Source organism: Gobius niger (assembly GCF_951799975.1).
Source record: "Gobius niger genome assembly, chromosome: 21".
Classification (NCBI taxonomy): Eukaryota; Metazoa; Chordata; class Actinopteri; order Gobiiformes; family Gobiidae; genus Gobius; species Gobius niger.
In genome coordinates, this window is record NC_136872.1 from 3,800,545 (window position 1) to 3,825,346 (window position 24,802).

Sequence of the window (24,802 nt, forward strand, 5' to 3'; positions counted from 1 at the left end):
TTTGATAAGGATATAAGTAAAAAGTTAAAAAGCAAACAAAAACAAGACAAACGTAATTGGCAAGGTATAAACATTTTCTTTGTAGTATCATGCAGCTTCTAAGCAATGAGCAATTCATTCTACTTTGAACGCAGAAATGTGCAGTCATTCAAGTCCTCATTTCCAAAATGCATGATAGTTCTCTTTGCGCAGGAATTGCCATCTAAAAGCATCTCATTGTATCATATTTGGTTCTGCTCTGTAGTACAGTCATGACCTTGATTTCACGATACATAACCTAGCACTGCAAACAGAGGCATAGCTTGCCATAAGGCAAGGCAGGCAGCTGCCTGGGGCCCCCATGCACCAACCCGTTTTTCAGAATCCTGCAGTAAACGCTTGATATACACAGTCTTCCTAATGATTTTGGTGGTGCAGTTGCATCATCTCTCCACCAATGCTCCATAGCGCTGTTTATCCCCATCCTGCTGCTGCTTTAGTGAGTCATGGTTCCCTCATGTTAACTTATAATGAGCAGTGGACAGACTTTTTTACTCATGGCTCCACCAGATTATATTTGTAATAGTGAAACCAGTTCATCGTAACACTCTTCATGACTTAAGAACCTCAGCCTTCTATTCTGAGGAAAACTTATGCAGAGAACTGCATTATGGGCGTTGTCAGGTGACCCGCTCCTGCCCAAATTACGTCCTCTCTCCCTGTGCGCAGGACACCGAGCGCCCACCAGAGGGCCCCTTACCAACATTCTTGCTTGGGGCCCCTTGGTGCCCTTGCTACGCCACTGACTGCAAAGATACAGTCAGTCTTTCCTAACCATAATGATGTTTAAATAGGTGCAGACCCTCCTCCGTGAGAGCATGAGCTGCTGTGGACGTTAGCACTAGCCACATTAGCGATTGTGTTGCAATTAGCCTATTGAATCAAGGTTATGACAGTACTACAGAGATGGTTGGCCTCACAGCATAATATGATGACTGATAACTTAATAATACATTTTTAGACTGTAATTCCCCTGCCACGCAAATATTTCTACAGTTCTGGCTCATTTACGTCTGTCCCAACCTGTGCATGTGCAGAGTGACCTAACGTGTATTTCGGAAATGAGGAATTGTGAAAATAAAGATACATTTGCCTGGAAACACTCTTTGTTTCCTCTCTAAGCTCTTAGCAATAGGCATTTCCCCACAGCTCAGTTACTCCCAAATTGCTCTTGTAGCTCAAATGGAGAAACGTGTTTGGCCTTTACACCTCCACCTCCCCCGTCTGTGTCCACGATTGGAACATCTCCTCAGAGGTTAATGTTACTGAGAGGGGGGGGGGGGGGGGACTCCCGTCATGGCTGCCCCGTCCCGTTACCTGTGGTCACCTCCTGAAAATTGCTTTCTGATAACACAGCCTCCACGCTGGCCTACTTTATTAGCTGCGCGGCGGAAAAGCCTATGGGTGGGGAGTGTACGGAGAAGGGGAGATGTCGTCAAACCGCCGAAAGGAACTGAGATACCGACTCCAGAGAGCGGGTTTAGCAGCATTTTAGCAAACAATGGGTTAAACAAAAAGAAAAAGGGGGAAACTACATAACTTCACGACAGAACTGGGCTGAAACCAAATTTGGAGCAACTGTTTAGAAGTTAGTCAAAGTGAAACTCGCTCGGGTGACATTGAGGGTCTCTATTCCCAGAACTGGTGTCATTGCTGGCGGACTAAAATATATAAAGCCTTTTTTTTTCTGGCTTTGTTAGGGCTTTATTTTAGAAATGTGCAACCAGTGTTGATCTGGGCAACTAATGAACCCACTGCAGGCACCACAGCGTGACCTATTTGATCCCCTGTTTAGAGGAGCACCTTGACAGTAATGGAACTGTTTTAGAGGATTTGTAAAAGCCGTTTTCCCCCAAACCAACAGTCCAAAAGTGCTCCTGTAACTGCGGACTTACAAACGAAAACACTGCCGGACAAACTCTGAGCTCTCTGTAGTAATGGTTTTCGATTCTAACTCTCAAAACCTTGGTGCGTTGTTGGGCTTCTTTTGGCAAAAAGGGTCAGCGACAACGTTAGACTTCAGCTTTAGGTCTTCAGGTTTGGTCTGGGATTGGTATTAGTCTAGCCCCGTTGGTATTGGGGAAGGAAAACATTAGAATCAGAGTTTACATTAACCAAAAATGTAACTGACTGTAATGAAAGTCGCAGTTCTCTGTCTCTGAGCGGCCTCTGGGCCCTTCCTCAAGCACGTTTGTAATATGTAATACAAACTTGTTTACAAAATTCTATCTCTCATTCTTCTGGAATTTGACAAATAGAAATATTTTTGAAAATTATAATTGACCTAAGAACAATCAAAGTTAATTCTGGTTTCATGTCAGACAGTGAGAAAAAAATGCAAATGTATATTTTTCTGAAGTGTATGTATACATATGGTTAGAGCAGTACTAAGTAACTCATGCCCCGAGAGGCCATAAGCACCGCTGCAAGTGTCGTAGCATGTTGTGTTTTTTTACTCATTAATTGTCCGTGAGAGTAAATACTACGCTGACAGAAAAGACAAAGGGACATTAGGGATATTGTTCATCCAATTACACAATGGAGATCATTTTTTTTCACTCAAACTTGCTGTAAATACTGTTTAAGTGGTGCTAGCCCGCAGTTAGCTTTGCCTGTTAGCCCGTTAGCTTCTTCTTCGTGATTCTATTAGTGTGTTTTGGTGGCTCCGACCCGTGGGCAGGAAAGCTGCAATTGTGGTTTTCTGGCCAGAGATAAAAGACCCCCCCAATCATTCCATTAACACTTGTATTACCCCCAGAGGGACTACGGAAAAATGTATTAATGTATGCAAGTTACTTAGTACTGCTTTAAGTTAGAATTGTGGAAATGCAAATTATAAGCGCCAATTTGCATTTGTTTGCGTGAAATATGACTCATATTTCAGACTTTTACACAGGAGTTTGAACACATTTCTGTTGCAAAATTCCTGTACCGTGATTCTGTTCAGAAATCAGGTTTAGTTTATCTCTGTTTCTTCCTATTTGAAATCATGAGATGTGAAGAACAATCTGTAAATTAAGAATATTTACTGGGCGAAAAGTATGGAACAAGTTTCACAAAGAACAAACACAGGCATGAGGTTTTTATCCTATTATGCAAATGAGATATGTTTAGGGCGTATCCTAAAACATGATTGGCCGGCCCAAATTCCAAGTAAAAGCAGTTATTTTTGGTAGGGGGTTATGACTGTCTGTCTGGGAAGCTACGTATTCGTCAATGTCATGATGGCTGGACAGCTATGTATAGATGGAAAAACACATTCCTTGTCCTATAGGTTATCTTACTTTCCGTTAGCGTAGGCAAAGTACGTTTTGCACACTCATAACTGAACACACTGGCATACTTATTTATTTATAATATAATTTGAACATAGCAATGTTAAAATTATGACTTCACTATTATTTCACATTATTTCCATCCATCCATTTTCTTTCACGTGTCCGTTGTCGGGTTGTGGGGGCACCAGCCCCTTATGGCTCCTCCTGCAGGTGGTGGGTCCACAGAAGGACGGCCTCATGATTAACCGGGCCTGTTGGTCTCTCATAAGGGGCTTCTGAACCGCTCTTTGTCTGACCCGTCACCTAGGACCAGTTTGCCATGGGAGACCCTACCAGGGGCACGAAGCCCCCGGATCTTTCGGGCGGTCAGACCCCTCCACCACGTTAAGGTGGCGGTTCCAGGAGGGGACATTGTTTCCTAAAATAAATATTAGGTAGGCTATATTCCTCATTGAACACCTTTGACAAATGCAGATAATGAGAGATGAATTAATGCCGGATAAAATAATCAGCTTTACCAGTGTTTGGAATATTAAAACTGTCCACACCACAGAGCCATGACTCGTGTAGCTTGCAAATATTTTTTTTACTGCGTTGGAACAAATATTTCTGTATCTTTCAGGGAGTAGCCCCTCCAAATCCACTAATCACATACTGCGTGGCCATTATTTGTCAGTATGGTAAATGCCCCTCGGCTGTGATCCATGGTAGGCCTTGCAGTAATGTAATTGGATTATCCTGGCTCAGCCCCCACACAGTCAGCCTGTACAAACTGGGCATGTCCCACTGATCCTATCGCCTCTGCTTTATCTGTCCTCCGTCCTGCCGTGCTGATTACCTCCGCGAAGCATTCATCCTCTCTGTAGTCCTCTAAAAGAAAGCCTGCTTCCTATAGTTTACTTCTTTAAAGCCATTCAACGCACTGTTTTTTTTTTTTTTTTTAGAGCCAGTGCACCTACAACCTTAAACTCTTTAACGAAGCACTGCCCAGTAGAGAAAGCAACAGCCAAATTGAACAAGATTACTCCAAAGTGTGCGAATGAAGCCGAGCTACTCCTCCAGGTTTGTTTTTTGTTGAAGGAAGGCGCTTTCGGACAGTGATGGGTGAGCTCCAGATGCTTCTTTCCCGATCCATCTTCTTCCACTGTGCACCTCTCTGAAGCTGTCAGCTCCAGTCCCGCATGTACTGGGGGCTCCCACTCAGCCTGTGCCAGCACCTGCTCCACCAAAAAGTTACAGGAATATGATTAAGTTTGATGTCTTTGATTCAAAAAGCCTAAACAAAATTGTTCAAAATGCATCAACCTTGCATTAAACACATTGGAAGAAAAGGTTTACCTTTGATCTAGGAGGCATCCGGAACAGATGTCACTTCGCCTCTTGATTTGGAGGAGTAACATCTGTACTCTTAGCTCATGGTGATATAGCCCCTAATAGACTATGGCGACACTGAAGAGGCGCCAAGAGCCCCCCACAGCTGCAGCACAGAGGAGGCGTCACAAGAGGCGCTACATGCCTTCTATTGTTCTGGCTAATTGACATTCACTGGAGAATAAGACAGATTAGCTGCTAAGATCCTCCCAGAAGATGGAGAAGATAGAGGGAGGAGGAGCTGACCAGTGCAGGACACCACGCTTTGAAACAGGGACTAACCCAGGAGGTGGTGCACCGTTTCAGAGGATCAGAGACTGAAGGCAGTCAGCCAGGTTTCCTCCTGGTGCTACGGTTTTACCCGACGTCCACTAGCATGCTGGTCAGGCCGGCCCACGATGGCAGTGCGGCTCAGTTGCAATGGCTCAGGACTAACACCTGAACACTCTTTTGTTGTACACTTGTACAATGACAAATAAAAGCACTTACTTACTTAATCCCATCTCAGAAGAAACACAGTCAGCCAGGGATCTCCAACTAGTAGCTTGGGAGCTGCCAGTTCCTCTCCAGCCCTTTCTAGGTAGTTTGCCACTTTAGTCCAACACTTTCTGCATTAGGGATGGGAATCGAGAGCAATCCAAGTGAACCATATGTCTCCTTCACTAATGACTGCAGATCCACGACTGCAGATCCACCATACAGGACTGCAGATCCTACAGGACTGTAGATCCACCATACAGGACTGCAGATCCACCATACAGGACTGCAGATCCTACAGGACTGTAGATCCACCATACAGGACTGCAGATCCACCATACAGGACTGCAGATCCTACAGGACTGTAGATCCACCATACAGGACTGTAGATCCACTGTACAGGACTGTAGATCCACCATACAGGACTGCAGATCCACCATACAGGACTGTAGATCCACCATACAGGACTACAGATCCTACAGGACTGCAGATCCACTGTACAGGACTGTAGATCCACCATACAGGACTGCAGATCCACCATACAGGACTGTAGATCCACCATACAGGACTGCAGATCCACCATACAGGACTGTAGATCCACCATACAGGACTGCAGATCCACCATACAGGACTGCAGATCCACCATACAAAACTGCAGATCCATGGATCCACGATTATTGTTCCTTTTGAAAACAGATGATCTGCCTCTGAGTGGATCAAAGGCCCATTTTCAGTCAGGTTTCATTTATTTAAGGGGAAAAGCGCACGTGGGAAACAATACATAGAGCATGTCATTAATAAAGTAAAAAAAAAATCCTTCTCTCATCTCCTCTCCACGTCTCTCCTTTCTCGTCTTTTTTTCTTTCTCTCCCCCCTTCTCTCCCCCCCCCCCCCCCCTCCTCTGGCCAGCAGCCTGCAGACACTCAGGAGGGCAGTCCGGCACACAGAGAGGAGAGAGAGAAAAGATTTCAAAGTCACTTCTGCCCGGGCCAAGGACTAAATAAATGTGTCTTTGAGAACTAAATCACGGCCGTGGCATTTGGGCTTTTCTCTCAGAGTCGATAGCAGGCTCACGGCAGAGCAGTTAGCCGTTAGCCATCCGATGATATTATGTGCTTCTTTAAAATGGTATATTTGTCCTGTTTTTTTAGCCACAAAGTAAATGGCCATATTTGGATTCTGGCGTCATCTCGGTCGCCTTGTGCAGCACATGCAGATACATGTAAACACTTGAATAATGCTGTAGTTACTTCCTGGATGTCTCCGAACCGCGAGCATCAAATCGATGGCACTGATGGACAGTGTTTAAAGAGGGGGTGTTCTGCTTTTTTCAGTCACATAGCACCAGTCTATACCACACTACAATGATGACCAAACCTTCTGTTGGTCTGTAAATGCAGTACATTTAAATAACTGCCTTGTATAAAATTGCTCTCTCAAAATGGCTGTAGTGAATGTCTTGAAATAGGCCTCTGTCTCTTTAAGAACCTCTGAGCCTTTCCGACACGCCCCCTCCACACGCTGTCTGTGGCATCAGTGGGGAGGGGGTTCTGCTGAGGAGCAGTGGTCGGTTACTCGGCTGGTGACGAAAGCTCGGAGGCGTCTCCAGGAGGTGGGGGCGTTCCTAGGAGGACTCGGGCAAACCTATCCCTAAAATGGCCGCCATCAGAGTTTTTACAGATTACTCAAAAAATACATGTACATGTCTTCAGGCATGTTTTTAATGAGGGAGTGACATAAAAACATGATGTAAAGCTTGGAAAATTTTGCATAATACCCCCCTTTAAAGGAACAGTTTATGAGACGAGCGGTTAATGTTGCTAACTCGATTTTTAAGCCACTTTATTCTGAAGGACTTAATGCATCTGTAAAACTAATCCAGCCACTACAGAGTACTCGGAAAACGCAAACACTAAGGGCCCGATCTTGTGCATCAAAACGGAGACGATAGCGTGACATTTTGCGCTCAGTAGGAGCACTTTGTGATCTTGCCACTCCAGACTTAGCGCATTTACGTGGGTGGAGACACACATTTTCCTCCAACCAGATCGACTCCGCGTCCAGGAGAGTGGTTGTGTGGGAGTGGGGGGTGAACATGTGCTTTTGTTTTGCTTTGCGTTCACGCCGAGCGCGGCCGATCCGCGCCACAGCGGACGCTGTAGCTCTTTTTCTCTCGAGACGTGAACATCGTTTAGCTCACGATGGGGTAAATAAAGTTTTTAGTTTGACCTGTGAGAGCCTAAGGCTTAAGAAAGAACGCAAGACAGCGCAATGTAAACAAGGAAGTGAATGTGTTTCCATCAGTGCAGTCGCCTCCTCTTGTGACGCCCCCTCACAGGTGGCGGAGGCCAATGGCACATATAGCGCCGCCACTCGGAAAATAATTCGCCAAGAGCCTGCGCTGCCCCGTGCGCCAAGATCTGGCCCAGAAAGTTTTAGAAGAAGTGTGAAGCTCAGCGGGTTTGGAAACGTCCACCTTGGTAAAATCATGGATGACCTAAGCGTCCCGTCAACACCAGGTTTGGACCCAATGCCACTGTCTCTGCTCCTCCTGTCTCTGCCTCTCATTCTCCTCTTAGCCCCGTAATAAAACCACACTCGTAAAAACTCTGCCTTTGGGGGGCATCTCCAAAATGGCGGCAGCAAGCGTCGTAAACCAAAACAATGGCAAATGGAGAGCGGTCTGCGGAGGATTTAAGCTTCGACAATCAAATGGAAAGCAGTTGTTATAGTTTGTGGAGCGGCACGGCAAATCATCTTTTATGGGCGTTGGAGGACCTGGATGTACACTTCTGTTCTATGTGTTTTCTGGATATATACTGGGGGGGGGGGGGGGGGGGGGTCTGGGCTCCATGGTGGGATCCAGTCGGTCCTTCATTTCCATTGGATGTAATATTTGATGCTTAATCCACTGGAGTAGCGCGTTTCTTTCCTTTTGCGTCGTGTTTTTGTGCAGTGGGCCGGTGGAGGCGAGTCGAGCGATCAGATTGACCCGGGCCCGAGTTGTTTACCTCCGAAAGCAGATTGTTATCACGGCCAACAACTTTTAATTGAGCGCAAACTGCTGACGAAGCGTCACAGATATGGCTAATTAGCATGTCCTTCATTTGGAGCCGGGCAGACGGGGCCGGCACTCTTTAAAGGCGGCTTTAAGAAACTGCAGGGGAAAGTTTTATGGGAATATTTTGGATCGGATCATAATGTTGCGTTTTAATCGCAAAATAAAATAAAACAATGACCTGTCGTGCACTGCAAAAATGTAACCTTCCGCTGCTCTCCCTCCAACCTCATCCGATTGCCCCTAATCTGGATGTTTTCTCTGCACTAATTCCTATTGACCTCCGCACACATCTAATCAATGGGACAGTGGAGCGCGGGCTGATGAAACAAGAGCTCACTATCTGTGTCCAATAACACAGAGACAGAAACTATTGGCAGCGTGAAGCGCCTCACACACTCTGCACACAGGGGTTCACGCACAAACCGCTCCACATTTCACTCTCGATAACCGGGAACATGTATTCAGAATACTTATTTTAAAGGGACGAGATGGAAGGTGTCACTTTTTTACTCGTCACTGCCACCTCAGGTCTTGTGTGTAACTGCAGTCTCCATGTTAAGATAAGATAAGATAAGATAAGATAAGATAAGATAAGATAAGATAAGATAAGATGGTAAGATGGTACTTAATGGGAGTGTTGCCGATTTCTGGAGATATTTTTTTGTAATTCATGCAGTTCTTATGTTTGAAAAGTTTTTTGGCGCTAAGCTAATGCAAGGCTAGCGTCTGACCCGTTCCACAGAGCACCTGAGGCAAATCACTTATAACACCAGACTAATGATATACATTTTAACCATTTTGCATTTAAAAGAACTTTCTTTGAGCAGCATCAGCTTCGTGGTTGTATAAGCTATGCAGCAGCGGAATGATCTGCTAGAAAATGTATATGGTTAGTCTGTTGTTATAAGTGATTTGTCTCAGGTGCTCTGTGGAGCGGGTCAGACTGTTTTTAATGCAGGCTAGCTGATACCATAGAAATGCACTAGCTTTGCACAAGCCTAGCGCCACGAAACTCTTCAAATATACGAACTGCATAAATTACAAAAAAAATATCTCCAGAAATGAGCTACACTCTGGATGCAACTAGGAAATGAGGCCCTATGTCAAAAATCCTGAAATATCCCTTTAAGCTCGTCCATGACAATGGAGATACTTTTTAAGTGACAGTGCAGGGTTTTAGCTTGCCTGGCTAACGCCGTGCTGCTGTGTGCGCTCGAATCATTTGGAACTGCACAGCAGCCTGGGGACCATGGCCGAAATGGATTTGGGAACCAATCACAGAACGAGGAGGGACGGCAAGATGATGACGAGCTATTCGATATACGGAAGCTTGTAGTTTATTTACGGATAAAAACAAAAAGTTTATTTACAGATCAAACATGACAGCAGCAGATGCGATGGTATTTTTTGATCAAGCTTTAGACCTTGTTCTAAATAGTTTAGCTCAAAAGTTTACAGCGGGTACGTCATACGTCATCTCATACGATGATACGATTGGCTGTGGCTACGTGCAGTAGCGCCCAATAAACGACTATGGACGATCTTAAACCACACCTCTCCTACGAGAAAATAAATTGGTGGTCCCCAGACTAAATATCAGTTGTGAATTTAGTCTGGTGTTAGCCAGGCTAGGTTTTAGCAGCAGTTGTGGTGAATAGGTCTGGACTCTTTCTGCACATTAGGACATTACTGCAGTAAGTAGGGGGTAGAAGATACATCACTTTAACATTATTAAATTCCATCTAGTCCCTTTAAATACTCATTCAGCGTCTGCGTACATTGGTGTGTGAATGAGTGTGAATGGGTGAGTGGGTCCTGGATGTAAAGCGCTTTGGGTAAAAGCCAATGTTGAAACTATTTGAAGTAACTGTATTCAGATATTGGAGAGTATTTAGAATGCAGTTACTTTCTAAAATCAAGGGGATACATCATTATTATACAAATCCCAAACATGCTCAATGGGGGACATATCATTCAAAAGGACATCAATGTTCGCAATCTGATCCCCTCTGATAAAGCCAAACTTAACATGTCAGAGTGTCCTTTTATTGTAGACAGCCTAAGGCACCCGTGCAATATTCAAGTGTCTTAGAGGTTAGATTTTAGGCCCGGGTCGGGCTTCAAGACTTTTTAAAATAATTAATGTCATTATTATCTCTATGTCTGTGTAGGCTCTCAGTCGTGCAGGTGTTGTCCATCTTCAATGAAGGTTCCTGAGTCATCTTCTGTACTCGGTTGTTGAAGTGTCGAAGAGAGGCCCATATGTTCGACACTTCAACAACCCAACACAGAAGATGACTCAAGAACCTTCATCGAAGATTATTATCTCTAATGAATGTGTGAAAAAAGTACAGTTACCGCCATGACATGAGTCAATAATATGATAATAAAAGGGATTGTGTCTAAGGTGCAAAGTGAGGAGAGCAAGAACAGAATTTTAAGTAAATGAACAAGCACCTCCTGACTGACCGGTTCACGGGAAAGGCTGGTTGGTCTATCATTGGTCAACGGGGGAGGATACGAGACTCTGATTAGTTGCTGAGAAAATGGTAAATATGTATTATTACTTACTTGAATCAATCAAAACGCGAGACCAGGAGTTCGATTTTATAACATTTGTAATAGATTTAGACTTCCAGACTATCCCTTTAAGAAACACAAGTGACACATGTGATACACCCACCCACGTGGTCATACCGCCTTTGCTCTGCCCAATCCTGTCAGACCTCGGAAGCTAAGCAGGGAAGGGCCTGGTCGGTACTTGGATGGGAGACCGTTTAGTAACACCAGGAAGCCTAGCGAATGGAGTGAGTGAGTGGTGGTGGTGGTCGGAGGGGCCGATGGCGCAGACTGGTTGCCTCGCTTCTGTCAGTCTACCCCAGGGCAGCTGTGGCCACCGGGTATGGAGTGAATGAATAATGCAATGTAAAGCGTCTTTGAGTGTCCAAAAAAGCGCTATATAAAACCAATGCATTATTATTATTTTAAGTGTTTTAAACAAATAGAAACGAGTAATGCAATTTGACGTGTTAGGTGTGCACGCAGCTTAACCTCTTAACCCCCACCTGAACCAAGCACATTTTCTCTGGTTTGGCTTTAACCAAATCTAAAAGCTTCTTGGAAAAAAAGCGACGAAAACGAGGATGAAAAAGCAACAAAAATGTGACCAAAAAAACGACGGGTAAGAGAGTAGAGTCCACTGCACTTTTCTCTCGTTACTTTACGTGCGCCACAGGACATAAAGTGGTCACATGAGCGTTTATGCGATATGAAAGGTCACGTGACCACAATGCATCTGGTCATTTCTGTGCTAGCTTTGTGTTTTGCCGCGTCCCAGTGGTCTGAGGGGACGCCAGCTGCAGCCTGATGCCCTGTGTGTAACGGCGGCTGATGGGGAGTGAAGGGCTCCATCCGTCACTGCTACAGGACAGACAGAGTGTGTGTGTGTGTGTGTGTGTGTGTGTGTGTGTGTACGTGTGTGCATGTGTGTGTGTGACCTCGCCCAGACGGAGCAGAGATCACTCATGTCTGTCACTACGCCGCACATGCTCAAGTCTAACACAGTTGCTAAATGCTCGACGGTTGAGGGATCACAATCAGATCAGATCCCACTAAACTTGATTCAGTTTTCGTCACGATTTAGTCAGAGAACTCTCTCCAGTTTCAGTTCTACATTTAGTTTGGCAGCTTGGGAGTCTTTGTGGTAGCTGTGGATGAGGTTCTTTATTTTTCAGATGGCAAAGCGGACCATTCTTTTTGGCAAAAAGCCTCCAGTTCCTGTAAGTTCCTGGGCTGTTTTGCATGAACTGCACGTTTGAGCTCTCCCCACAGTGGCTCAATGATACTGAGGTCAGGAGACTGATATGGAACTAACGGGACCTTCACTTTATTCTGCTGGAGCCTTTGGCATCAGCGAACCAGTTTCATATTCCACAGTAGGTGTGGTGCACTCCCTTTTTGACAACATGGCCTATGATGAAATTCTGCCAGGGTATGTAAACCTTTGAGCTGTTATTACATTATGTTCATTTAAACATATCATGTCACGCTGCTTTATGGAGGGCCTCGTTCATGTACAAGGGACCAGTCTTAATATAGATTGGTTCTTTCAAACTGGCATTGGAACTTTTGATGTTTTTGTCCCTCTTTTTTTCATTTTTATTTAGTTTCTTCTACATTGACCAAACCTTTTAGTCTCATTAATTACTTTAAATTCCGTTGACTTATGTTACGAGGAAATATGTCTGTCGATAAAACGAATACCGTATTTTCCGGACTATACGTCGTTCTGGAGTAGCACTAGCCAAAAAATGCCTTCTGAAGAAAAAAAACAACAGGCTGAAGAGGCGTACGGAACTAAATCAATGTCTGGTATGTTAACGTCACATTAACAGTTCAGAAAACTATAGCATAAAGAACATCCCAAACTCTCCATCTCACTCCAAATCACTAAATCACCTTGGCAATGACCTGGGGGGGGGCGGAGGTGTAACTGCACCTCCCCAAGCCTCGCCTGGCAGCACGTTTTTCAAGCTCTCATTTGTGCACTCGCTCCTCTAGCTGTGGCTATTGAGCTTTTAGCCCGTGATTGGCTTTCTTTGTTTCTTCATCGCGGTAAGAGTAACCTCCGTTTCTCGCACACTCCAACCTTTCTTTCTGCCGGTCGATTAGTCTGCAGTGCCCTCTAGCGGCACTAGAGGGCACTGCTCTAGTGCCCAAACTGTTGGGTCTGGTCATTGACAGTAGTCTTTCTTGGACAGAACATATTAATGCTGTTAATAAGATGGGACGTGCCATTGCAGTTTCCAAAAAATGTAGTCGTTACGTGAAACATGACACTTTGGAAATGGTTACCCAGTCTTTAACTTTGTGCCACTTGTCATATTGTTCTGAAGTGTCTGTGTGTCCTCTGCTGCTAAGAAAGTGGTTCACAACAAGGCAGCGAGACTTGTTCTTGGATGCTCAATTAAAACTAACGGAGAGCCCATGTATTCTACTCTGTCATGGCTCAATCTAAGTCAAAGAACACAAGTCACATTGGGCACCTTAAAGGCATTAGAGAGGATTCTGCGGTTTAAGATTTGTCCAACGGCTGTTTGTGTATGTTTGAATAGTGCGCATGCGTCAGAGCCCCCTCCTTCACATTAGCTCCCTACGTAAGATACGCCTCCGCCGTTGCATTCACTTTGTTGTAAACATACAACTTTATGAGTTTTCCACTTCACATGTTTCTTAAAGAGCTAAGTGCAGTACTTACTCAACAATTAAACAGAATTTACCTGTCCAGCAGAAGTTTAGCGACCAATGCATCCGTTTTAAGATTCTTTTGCACCTTCAGGGCACGCCAGCGCTCGAAACAATCTCCCAGACAGACGCTTACTCGGCTCCGCTCTCTCGCAGTTTCTCTCTTCCTTTCAACCACCTCAAACAGTGGCTTTCTTTTTCGGTTAGGTTTTTCAGGGTTCTTTTCTGCCATTTCTGAAATAATTCTAAATACCAGGAGTACAGAACTAGGTGGTAGTGTATCCGTCGTCCTCGGCGTAATGGCGGACTGCTGCCCAAACTGCGTGAGGGTTACGCTTGGAGCCTACGTAAATAACGTACTTGGGGCATGTACGCTAAATGTTTGATTGACAAACCAGTAGCCAATCGACTTTGGAAAGGTGACAAAGTCGATTGGCTAATGTTTTCCAGGCCCCACTACGGCCACAGTTTATGGATATTCATTTTTTTTTTTTTGGGAACCATAATTACAAGAGTGCCATTGATTAATTAAGTCATTTTAGTTGTATCTGGGAACTTAATTCCTGGGAAAAATCCTCTCTAATGCCTTTAATATATAACAGCCTATCAGTCAAAATGCCTGTTTTTATATTCAATCAAATTGTCCTATTAAACTCTGTGCATGAGCATAATACTAGAATGGCATCCAATGGTCATATAAAAACGCAACATCCTAAAACTAATTTCATGAAGAAAACGGTTCTCTTTAGAGCTATATCACCTGGAACCGTATTCCAGTTGGAATTCGTGAACTTAGAAATAAGGTACTATTCAAAAACAATCTGAAGCGTCATGTTTGTGAGTTTGTTTGCTCCTAAAAGTATTATGAATGTTTAAATCTATGTACCTTTTAAGTCAAATATATATACATGTTATTATATTTGTTTTTTAAATACTGCATATACATATTTTTCAATGAACATGTAAAAGTTGTTTGGAATGGGCCCAGGAAGACGAGCTGACTACTTTTTGCTCTCAGCTAATGGGATCCATATAAATAAACAAATAAATAAATATAGAGGAAGAAAATGTGATTTTGTGAGCCTGGGATCTCATTTTCTTCCTCTGTTTATCCTCTGCTTACTCGGGATCCTGCAGAGCGCCATGTCGCTCACACTTCTGTTGGATCTGGCGAGCGCTCCCACAGGTCTGTTTGCGTTCTATGAATATCAGATACATCGTCACATATCAGTCGCTCCGGAGTGCAAGACTATGAAAACTATGACGAAAAGTGCGACTTTTAGTCCGGATAATACGGTACTGCTTTTGACAATAATGTTCTGATGCGGGATGTGTTGAGAGAATTTGGGAAACTTGGTAAAACAGACTTGTAAAGCGCAATATGTATTATTATAATCAGGTTGATGCCTCAAAAGAGCTCAAAACTAATAAGGTTGTTTTTTTCTAAACCAATAAATACAGACATAGTAACATCTAAAGCAGGGGTGCCCAAAGTGGGGCCCGCGGGCCAATTTTGGCCCCCTGAAACAATTCTGTTGGCCCACCAGAGAGTGACCTACTTTAGCACTGCATGTGGTTAACTCTTCCATTCATTCTCAATGGTAAATAGTTGCTGTACACTTTTTGACCACCAGCGTCAAATTGGGGGCGCTGTTTCACTCCTTTCGCAAAGTTAAGGAAACACTGTTGTGGTGTCTTGTTATTTATCAGTCACAGAGCGTTATAGCATCAACTTTCACAGTTTTCCAACTTTTGTTGCAAAGGCTGTTGACATCAACAACAGTACATGTTAAAAAAATGACTCATAAAAGAATTGATGCTGAACTGACACTTTCAAAATAATCTAATGTGGCATTTTCTTTGAGTGAACGAATGAGGTAAAGTTACTGTAGGTGCTGTAGATACAAGTGGGTTTTTTTTCACTAAATTGCTACAATTGTTGGTTTTGTTCTACTAAAACTAGGCTTTTGTCATAGCTACCATTTGTTTTAATAGAGCATGTTATTTGCATAGATAGAATCAAATGCAAATGTAGGCTATCGAAAAACTTTGTAATGTGCAGTTATATGTGTTTTTCGTGCTTGACGTCGCCGTGTTTGGCCCGCGACTCACAGGCACTTTTTCATTTTGGCCCTCGGAGACAAAAAGTTTGGGCACCCCTGATCTAAAGCATGGATCTTATAGCTCTCCATTTCTTTCTCCATTTAGCTCACCAAAGACCTCTTGCAAATATTTAGGTGAATAAAGAATGTAGAGGGGGTTATTTTCTTTGATTAGAAAGAAGAAGAAGTAGCTCACGGGGTAACAAAGGTTGTACAATCTCCACGGTGCAGAAACGCAATCGCCGCTGCCCCCCGACACCTCCGTTCTCCGTTAGAATTTAGTCTATGTGGTCTGTAGGAGGAAACAGCTTGTCCTACATCTGAAAAAGTCAAACTTAGTGAACATTAGATTGTGTGCTTCCCTTCCCTCTACTGTCCAAAGTGCGAACTGCCTCAACAACGCTAACTCCTCCCCTTTCTGTCCAGATGTTCATATGTTACCCGCAAACCAGGGCCGTTGGTGTAAAATCCCTCCTTCCTGCCTGACATTACGGAGAGTGGACAGATGTTCCTGTCCCTGGTGCTCTGTTGGCGCTAGCAGTGCGTCTCTCCAGATGACGGTGTAACGACCCATTCCCCCCGTCCCACAGGAGGATGCCTATAGCAAGGCTGCTATAAAGAAGCCCTTTTACGCGACATAAACTTTTGAGGCTTCGGAGGCCATCTTGTTCTCTCGTCAAAAACATACATGGAGTCGTTTTTGTGTCATTCATGCATATTTATCCTTCTGAACTGGCCTTTTCTATCCATGTTTCAATGGCGATGGCAAAAAAAAAAAGCAGAACAGAACCATCAGATTTCTCAGCCTTTCCACCTCTTGGAAACACAGGCTTGTAAAGCACAATACAAGTGTAAGCCATCAGTTCAAAAGTTATTTCAACACAATTATAAGTATTTACTTGATTTTACAGTTTATTCTTTATTGTTTTTACATGTTTGTTTTCAGTCTGTATTCAATATGTGGAGAACAAAAACAAAACTTGTTTAAATGGGACACATGAAGCAGATGTAGAAATGTGGAAGCTTTTGGCGAGTCACTGGTGTGAGATCCCTGAGACCTAATTATGGTCACGTGACTTTTGAGCGCTTCATTTTCCTTATTTTTCCTAATGCTGCACTGTGTTAGCCTGGCCTTAGCCATCCGTAATCTCCGGTCAATTATAATTTCCCTACATGTACGTCTGGGTCTGATCTCAGTGGCTGCGTTAGATTGGTTGAATTTCAACCTACCATTCAGCGAGCGGGGGAGGCGGGGCTTGTAGGTGACGTCAAACATTTGCTGGTTGTAGTTTGGCAATGGCGGCGGATACGAAAGTAATGCAAGCTCTTCAATCCGTCCTGGCTCGGCTCCAAATACCCAGAAATTAAAATTGAAGCCTTGGAATACGCAAGGAATGACCCCAAGAGTTATGATGCTGCTTCACTCACTCGGGCGCATCACGACCAAACTCTAGCGAAAATCACCCCTCCCACGCTTTTATTATTATGAAGGTCCAGACCCTTGTACGAAACGAAGTAAATACGAAGTCTGGTCAAACCAGGCTAGCACTGTACGCTGAGAACTTTATGTGTTTGTTTTATCTACAGCTTGTGCTGTGGAGCAATTTGTGTGTGGATTTTAATTTAAAGGGGCTAGATGCAAGTTCGCCATATTATACTCACTACTGCCACCTCAAGTCATACGTGTAACTGCACCTTCTATGTTAATTCAGACCCGAAGCAACACGTTTTTGACTGACAGTGCAGGATTTTAGAGGCAGTTGGTGAACAGGTCTGAGCTCATTCTACACATAGGGGGAGGAAAATGCATAATTTTCACATTTTTAAACTCTGTATAGTCCCTTTAGAGAACTTTTGAAGAACTAATTAAGGACATCATCAGCTTCAGAAAGCGAAAGGAGCTAGAGGAGGAGCAGCTGGAACTGGAGAGAGCACCCAGCTCAACGTCCTCCAGAGGTCCGGCGGAGGGGGACCCGGGACACCATTGCCGGATTGTCAGAATGCGACGCGAGGAAGGAGGAGCAGCCACCGGAGCAGGAGTACGAGGACTGTCTGGAGGGCAGCAGACGACCTAACGTACACCCTGTGTTACACAGGCTACTCACTGGAAAGAAGAGGGGCAGGGCCTGCTGTTTTTTCATTTTCTAAGCCGGTTGCAACATACTGTACATGCTGGATTTCCAAGAGCATATTTTCAGGCTGTATATGATTATACATGATTACAATACATGATTAAAACAGCCACAATAAACTTAAAACGTTGTAATGTCCCATTTACAGAAGACTTAATTGAATAAGTAAACACTTGGAAACACTTACCAACCAGCCAATTACATCGACAGTATCTCCCTTTCTTTAATTGTACTTTCACTCTCAGAGGCAGTCATTACGTTAGCGCTAATAGCATCTAGCACAGCCCAAAGGTATGGATTCCCGGGGTCATTAGCGCCCTTTGCTAACGAGATGAACAAGTTTTAAAGGGGTCTGTATTCTGATACACAGACTTTTTTTTTCTCTTTCTGTTTGGATTAAAAAAAAACTTGCCCTCCACCTGCTGATGACATGAACTGAGACTCATGTATCACGCTAAAATTTGAGAATACCTTGAACTGAAGCTGAGGGGAAAGGGTCATGGAGCACCAGACTCTAGCTGCTCGTTCGGTAACTCACCCGCTCACAAGAGGCGCTAGAGGAAGCAAAAACGGGGCAAACGAGGAGGCATCCGGGAAAGACTCACAGCTAAGCCACACATGCTTCTATCCCTACTTGTGTTCTGGCTAATGGACGTTCACCGGAGAATTGAACAGATTAACTGTTAAGCTTTTCCCAGAAGATGGTGAAAGACTGTTGAGGGAGCTGCGCAGGAGGAAGAGGAAGGAGGAGGTGGTGGAGGAGCTGACCAGTGCAGGACACCACGCTCTGAAACAGGGACGAACCCAGGAGGCGGTGCATCATTTCAGACGATCAGAGGAGACTGAAGGCCAGCCGGACCAACACCAAAGCACAATTTCGTGGCACGGTTGTACAATGACAAATAAAGCACTTACTTACTTAGTTTTAACCACGTTTTAGTCGACAAAAACACCTGGTAAATTGAGCTGACTAAGGCTGTATCCACACAAAGACAAAACGCTTATGTTTTTAGAAACTTTCTTTGTAAGCACGAATCCAGCTCAGTAAATGTGTGCGTCCACATGGGTCGACTCAGGTCTGTGAAAACGGCGCAGTTCATCTTCCAGGCCTGCGTGAGGCGCTGTGACGCTAACACAGATAATAGAACAAGATGTAGAGGCGCATGTGCTGTGAAAATGAAACTGATTCAAGGATTTAGGATCTACAGAAGAGACGAGGAGGAGAGTTTTTTCTTCAGACGTAAAAACCTGTCAGTGACTTTTACTGTCAGTCCAAAAACACAGACTGACTCGTGTTTTTCTACTTGTCACCTGTGGCTTGTGGACTGTAGTGGAGCAGGGATGGGCAATACCATCGTTTTTTGGAATCGATACGATACCGATACTTTTGGGGTCATTATTCTTGATACCGATACTGGTCATTTTATATGGGTGAATGTATTTCAATCAATATATATTTCTAAAACTGGTAATTTTATATAATTAATAGAGAAATTAAAATTATATTACTTTAACTGGTTAATTAATGTTAATGTGAAATTAAATACATAAACAAATCAAATTCAAAATGATTACTTTAATGACAAACAGACTCTAAACCAGAATGATATGCCTGGCTTAGTTCAATCCCCTGCTGCTGTGGACTGTTTTGGCTCAGAACAAAGATGTAAATCGTCCGTTTATGTTTAAAATCGCTGCCACGCCTTCATTTTACATATGCAAATTAGTATCGATACTTTTCGCCCAATGTCAATACTTTAAAAGTAGCCGTTTGGTATCGATATATCAATACTGTGGTATCGATCCGCCCATCCCTACAGTGGAGCAAAGAGGAGCGGAGTAAAACCATCATAGATCCAGGAGGAAAACTCAGTATACGGTCAGTAGATTATGGATAACAGACTCCACTCTGGAGCTGCGATGTCATCGTTTTTAGTAAAAGTTGCGGAGATGTTATAACAACGGTGTCACGTAAACGGCGTTTTGAGATCTTTCCACTCTGGGACCAAGTTTTGGAAAATCTTAGTTTACAGACACACAAAACACCGGGCTCGTCTGGACGATACACTGGACTGTGTTTGGTCCTCAGCTTGACTTCGTATGGACAGGGCCTAAATCGGAAACACATTTCAACCCTTCAGAATGAATGCCTCATAGCCCCCAAATATGGCAAGTATCACAGCTTTAGGTTTATCCACCGATCTTCAATAATGTTTAGGTCAGGAGACTGTGAAAGCCACTGCAAAACCTTCAACCTGCACCTATATGTCGTCCATCGATAGAGCTGTGTTTATCTTTTGAAACCATTTGCTTTATAACTTCTGCTTTTTCACAGATGGAGTTACGTTTTCCTGCAGAATGTGTTGGCAATTAATTTAATCCATACTTCGTTCTACCTAAGAAGTATTCTCTGTGCCACTGGCTGCAATACAACCCCAGAGGATGATGGATCCACCTCGCTTCATGAAATTCTGTGCCCCTTCTTCTCCGAACAGACCTTTGCTCCTTTAGACTAAAATGTTGACAAAATAATGAGTTGATGCCGTGAAATGTCTTCTTACTCTCTAGGGTTCACAAAAAAAAAGAAAAAAGAAAAAAGATGCATGTTTGTTGCGGAGGAAGCTGGAGGGAGGAGAGGGAGCAAAGTCCTTATTCAGGCTTTTCGCACACACTCGTCACATCAAGGCTCCGAATCAATCCTGCAAATTGGTTTGTTCCTCGGCAAGGTTACTAAATGACGGAGGGACGGGGGGGGGAGAATATGAGCCTTGAGGGGGGTGGGTGGGTGGGTGGGTGTCGAGCGCCGGGGTCGGTAAACTATGGAAGGGTGGGTGAAGGATAAGCCGCGGCGGTCGCTGGTTAGTGAAGCCGTAGCAGAGGCGTAGTGAAGACGGATGGCGACGCAGCCGTGGCCAACTGTTGACGCCGGTGATGGAGCTCGCTGCTGCCGGGGTAGCTTGGTTTGCTCACACAGGGGTGGCCCTCTGGTAACCCTGTCACGGTGAAATGTGGCACCCGCTTTTTTTCTATCACTCCTTGCAGAGGCGGTGGATAACGGGAGTGAGAGTGTAAGGGGAAGGGGCCAGCTGCGCCGAGGGACGGGTTTGTCAAAAAACGTCTTGTCGATGCTGCAAGGTCAGCGGGGTTCTCACAACTGGATCAAAATTGCAATTTGGGCGGTCGCCTTAGCCAATTTCCATTATTTAGGAAACTATAAAGCAGATGTAACACGGCACAGCTAACCTTAGACACTGTTCAATGTGCTTTCATGTGAAACTGCAATTGCAAATGGAGTTGCACAATCCCACCTATCTGATAGTGCCGGAAGTCAAAATCCCATTCAATATCATAAATATATATATATACACTTAGTAGACCGGGAGCCAGACCCCCTCCTCAGGCACATTTTTGCTACCTTTTCCAAACTAGTATCTTTCAATAGAGTATATCCTGGGTCATTACCAGTGGGGACCCCCCATTGCAACTCGGCCCCGTTCGGCTGTGGGACCCCAAAAACCACTTTAACGGGACAGGCTTCAAACGGAACTTTGTGATTCTATCCGAAGTGGTGCTGTGGTCACATACAGAGTCACAGATGACTTTAGCTTTTTCTTTTTCCATATATTCAACAATATATCTGCAAAAATGAAAAATAAATGTCATATAGATAAGAAAAGCGCTTCACAAATGAGTGCATTATTGTCTTTTTTGTTTATTTTTACCTTTTCAAATGTAAATAGAAAACTGCCCCAACTCATTAGCTTCACATTAAGCCCAAGACGAGCTCAGTACCTCAAACGGATCAGCAGCTATAACAGAAAATGTGTTCCATGTTCCCTCTCAGAGCTGTGGATCCTCATGCATTTGTCCATATAGGCCTGTGAGAACATTCCATGGTGAAGTTACAGCTTTTTGGACAACAGTTCAACTTCACCTTTTTGGATTTGCTTCAAACTTGGCACAGGTATAGGAAAAATTGTTGAGTCATCAATGCAACAATTTTGCTCTTTTTGCAAAAACGATATTGCACTCTAATTTGTAATTTCCACTTTATATTTATAGTAGTACAAAGTAACTCGTGCCCCTAGAGGCCATAAGCGCAACTGCAGGTGTCGTAGCATGTTGTTATTTTTTTACTCATTAATTGTTTGTGAGAGTAAATACTACGCTGACAGAAAAGACAAAGGGACAGAGGGATATTGTACATCCAATTACACAATGTAAATATTTTTTTTTACTCAAACTTGGCTGCAAATACAGCTGAAGTGGCGCTAGCTCACAGTTAGCTTTGCCAGTTAGCCTGTTAGCTCCAGTTAGCCTGTTAGCTTCTTCTTCATGATTCTATTAGTGTGTATTGGTGGCTCCGGTACTGGTGGCAGTCAAGTTGCAATTGTGGTTTTCTGGCCAGAGACACCAGGGGGAGATGAAAGACCCCCCAATTATCCCATTAACACTTGCACAACCCCCAGAGGGACTACGGAGAGGATTTATTATGGTTAACAAGTTACTTAGTACTGCTTTAAAAGTGCCATGTTTACAGATGGAAATTAGCATGGTGCTAAATCTGTTGCAGCCATCTTTTTAATGCAAATGCACGTTGTCCGTCAAATAAATAAACTTAACTAATCTACTTGTAAATGCAAGTGTTGTTGTTGTTCTTGCTGATTTTTTGTGGGGTGAACTCAAAGACATGGAACCCATTTGTCCCAAATATTGTTCACAAATCTGTCTAAATCTATGTCAGTCATATGTCAGAGAACCCCCTCGCAGGTGTTGCATATGCAGACGCTGACTCGACACATGAGTACAGGTGTGCCTTAAGCTGCACACACATCTAACCCGGATACTTATTTTCCTTCCTTTGCCCTGATGTCTGGCTTTGTGTCTTGCAGGAACACTTCACGCCTGAGTGTAAGTTTAAGGAGTGCGTGTTTGAAAACTACTACGTGACGTACTCGTCCATCCTGTACAGACAGACGCAGTCGGGCAGAGCCTGGTACATCGGCATCAACCGCGACGGGCAGGTCATGAAGGGCAACCGCGTGAAGAAGACCAAGGGAGCGGCACACTTTCTGCCCAAGCTCATCGAAGGTAACAATCACAATGTCAGCTAATCTATCAAATCTGCCATGGACTGTCGTGTCCATAAGGCCGTGGGAACCCAGGGTGCTGAGGGTGCTGCAGCACCCATTAGTGGATAGTTTGTGCATTACACTATAAGCACTAAAACTGTGTTTTTGGGGGCAATCATATTCTTCAACACCCCCAACCAAAATATGTTCCCATGGCGCTGTGTGTCCATTGTAATGAAAGAATGAAAGAATGAGCTGTGTGAGTGATGGTGGGTGGGCAGTGAAAGACCAGAGGTGGTTAGTAACTGTTTTGAGGGATCTACACTTGACTTGAGTAGAATTTTCCATTGGGAACTTTTTTTTCTCCGCTATATTTAAAAGAAAAACATGAAAATAATCTCAGTCTGTTACACTGACACAGCTGTACAGCAAGTTAGAATATTGTTCTCTCGTCAAAAAACGATCTGCAGTTGTGCATCGAGCAAGTTTATTTATTTTATTTATTGGTTTATTTGGTCGGGTCAGTGCATGTTAATGAACACACATGGGTCTCATGCATGTAAACACGGCACGCCGGATTGTAGCCATGGGCTAATTTCCATCCGTCGACCCGCACGGCGCGCACTCTCAAATACACTCTCATTCATCCTGGCCGATTGTACATGTTTTTTAGTGGTAGGGGAAACCGGAGTACCTGGAGGAAACCTACGCACACACGGGGAGAATATGCAAACTCCACACAGAAAGGCCCCGTCCTTGGAGGGAATCAATCCCGGGACCTTTTAGCTGTGAAGCACGAGCGCTAACCTGTGCTACCGTGCTATCTTTCAATCCTCCCCTGCCCTGTCGCTAATCTTAGTCCCGCAGAGGCAGCTTCGCCCGAGCTCCTGTTTACAATGCTCCTCCTGAGGCCCCATTTTGCCATAGCTTCACTTTAACAGCGAGGGGCGCCCACTCTAGTTTATTTTTCTGCCTTTATGACAGTAGAGCGCAACAGTAAAAATAAAAAAACACAAATAATTAAGAGTGTATTTACCCAATTCCACTTTTTTTGTCTCCACAGTGGCGATGTACCGAGAACCCTCGCTGCACGACGTGGCCGAGCAGAGCCCCCCTCGGAAAACGCCCAAGACCTCCAGTGACTCTCCGGTCCTCCAGAACGGCAAAAAGGACAAAGACCTCAAAGAACACAAAGAACACAAATCCAAAAGCAAAACCCCGTCCTAGCGCTGACCGATTCGGGACAGACGGATGTGCACCAGCGGATATTTTACTACTTCCACTCTAAATACAGGGTTGTCAGGGCTAAAACTCCCAACCTGCTGCCAAGCGGAGGACGATATATACGCCGACAGGATTCGCCACGCGCTGTCAGGCGGGAGGATTTCGAATAAAGCTGTTTTTTTTTTTATTCTTTGGATTCTTAACCCGTGTGGAAGACATGCCCGGAGTTCAGTTTGTATTTACCAAATTCGGGGTTGGGATTTTTAAAGCAATAACAACATCGAAAAATGGAAAATTGCATGTTTTTTGAAGAGGTTCGGCTGATGGAGGAAGAATGCGGTTGGAAGATATCGTCAAAAGCCTTCCGGGGCTTTTAGCATCACAGTCTCAACTTCTTCCGAGTTTTTTTCTGGTTGTACGTAGCGTAGCCATGCTAGTTAGGTGCAGAAAGTTGTCCAGTCAATGCAAATGTGATATATGACTACCTCGGAGTGGACAGACACACTTTCAACGGGTCACGACGAGCAGCAACGGAGGGATTGCTTACTTTCTAGCAAATGTACATGCAACTACTTGTGACTTATGGCAGAGCTGTGGTGGAGGCGTGTTGCTGCGCTCCTTGAGGTGGAAGCACAATCGACGGCGGGACACACAACTGCGCTCCACTTGGCCTCAGAGGTCGGAGTTTCTGAGCTCCAACAGGGATGCGCACCAACGTCGTAATCCAGGTTGGAGCTCAGGATCTAGGAGTTATCAAAAACACACGACTCCAATATTTATGTTTTACATCTCTTGTGTTTCT

General features: G+C 44.2%; 1 protein-coding gene across 1 annotated transcript in view; it reads left to right on the top strand.

Moving 5' to 3' along the window:
• fgf11a (fibroblast growth factor 11a) overlaps nucleotides 1–24,098 on the top strand; it is a 140,611-nt gene extending 116,513 nt beyond the window's left edge. The window contains exons 4-5 of the mRNA XM_079579652.1: nucleotides 22,597–22,795; nucleotides 23,840–24,098. Of these exons, the coding sequence (XP_079435778.1) occupies nucleotides 22,597–22,795; nucleotides 23,840–24,003 (363 nt within the window). The 3' untranslated portion in view covers nucleotides 24,004–24,098. The remainder of the gene's footprint in view (nucleotides 1–22,596; nucleotides 22,796–23,839) is intronic.
• Nucleotides 24,099–24,802: the final 704 nt, after the last annotated feature.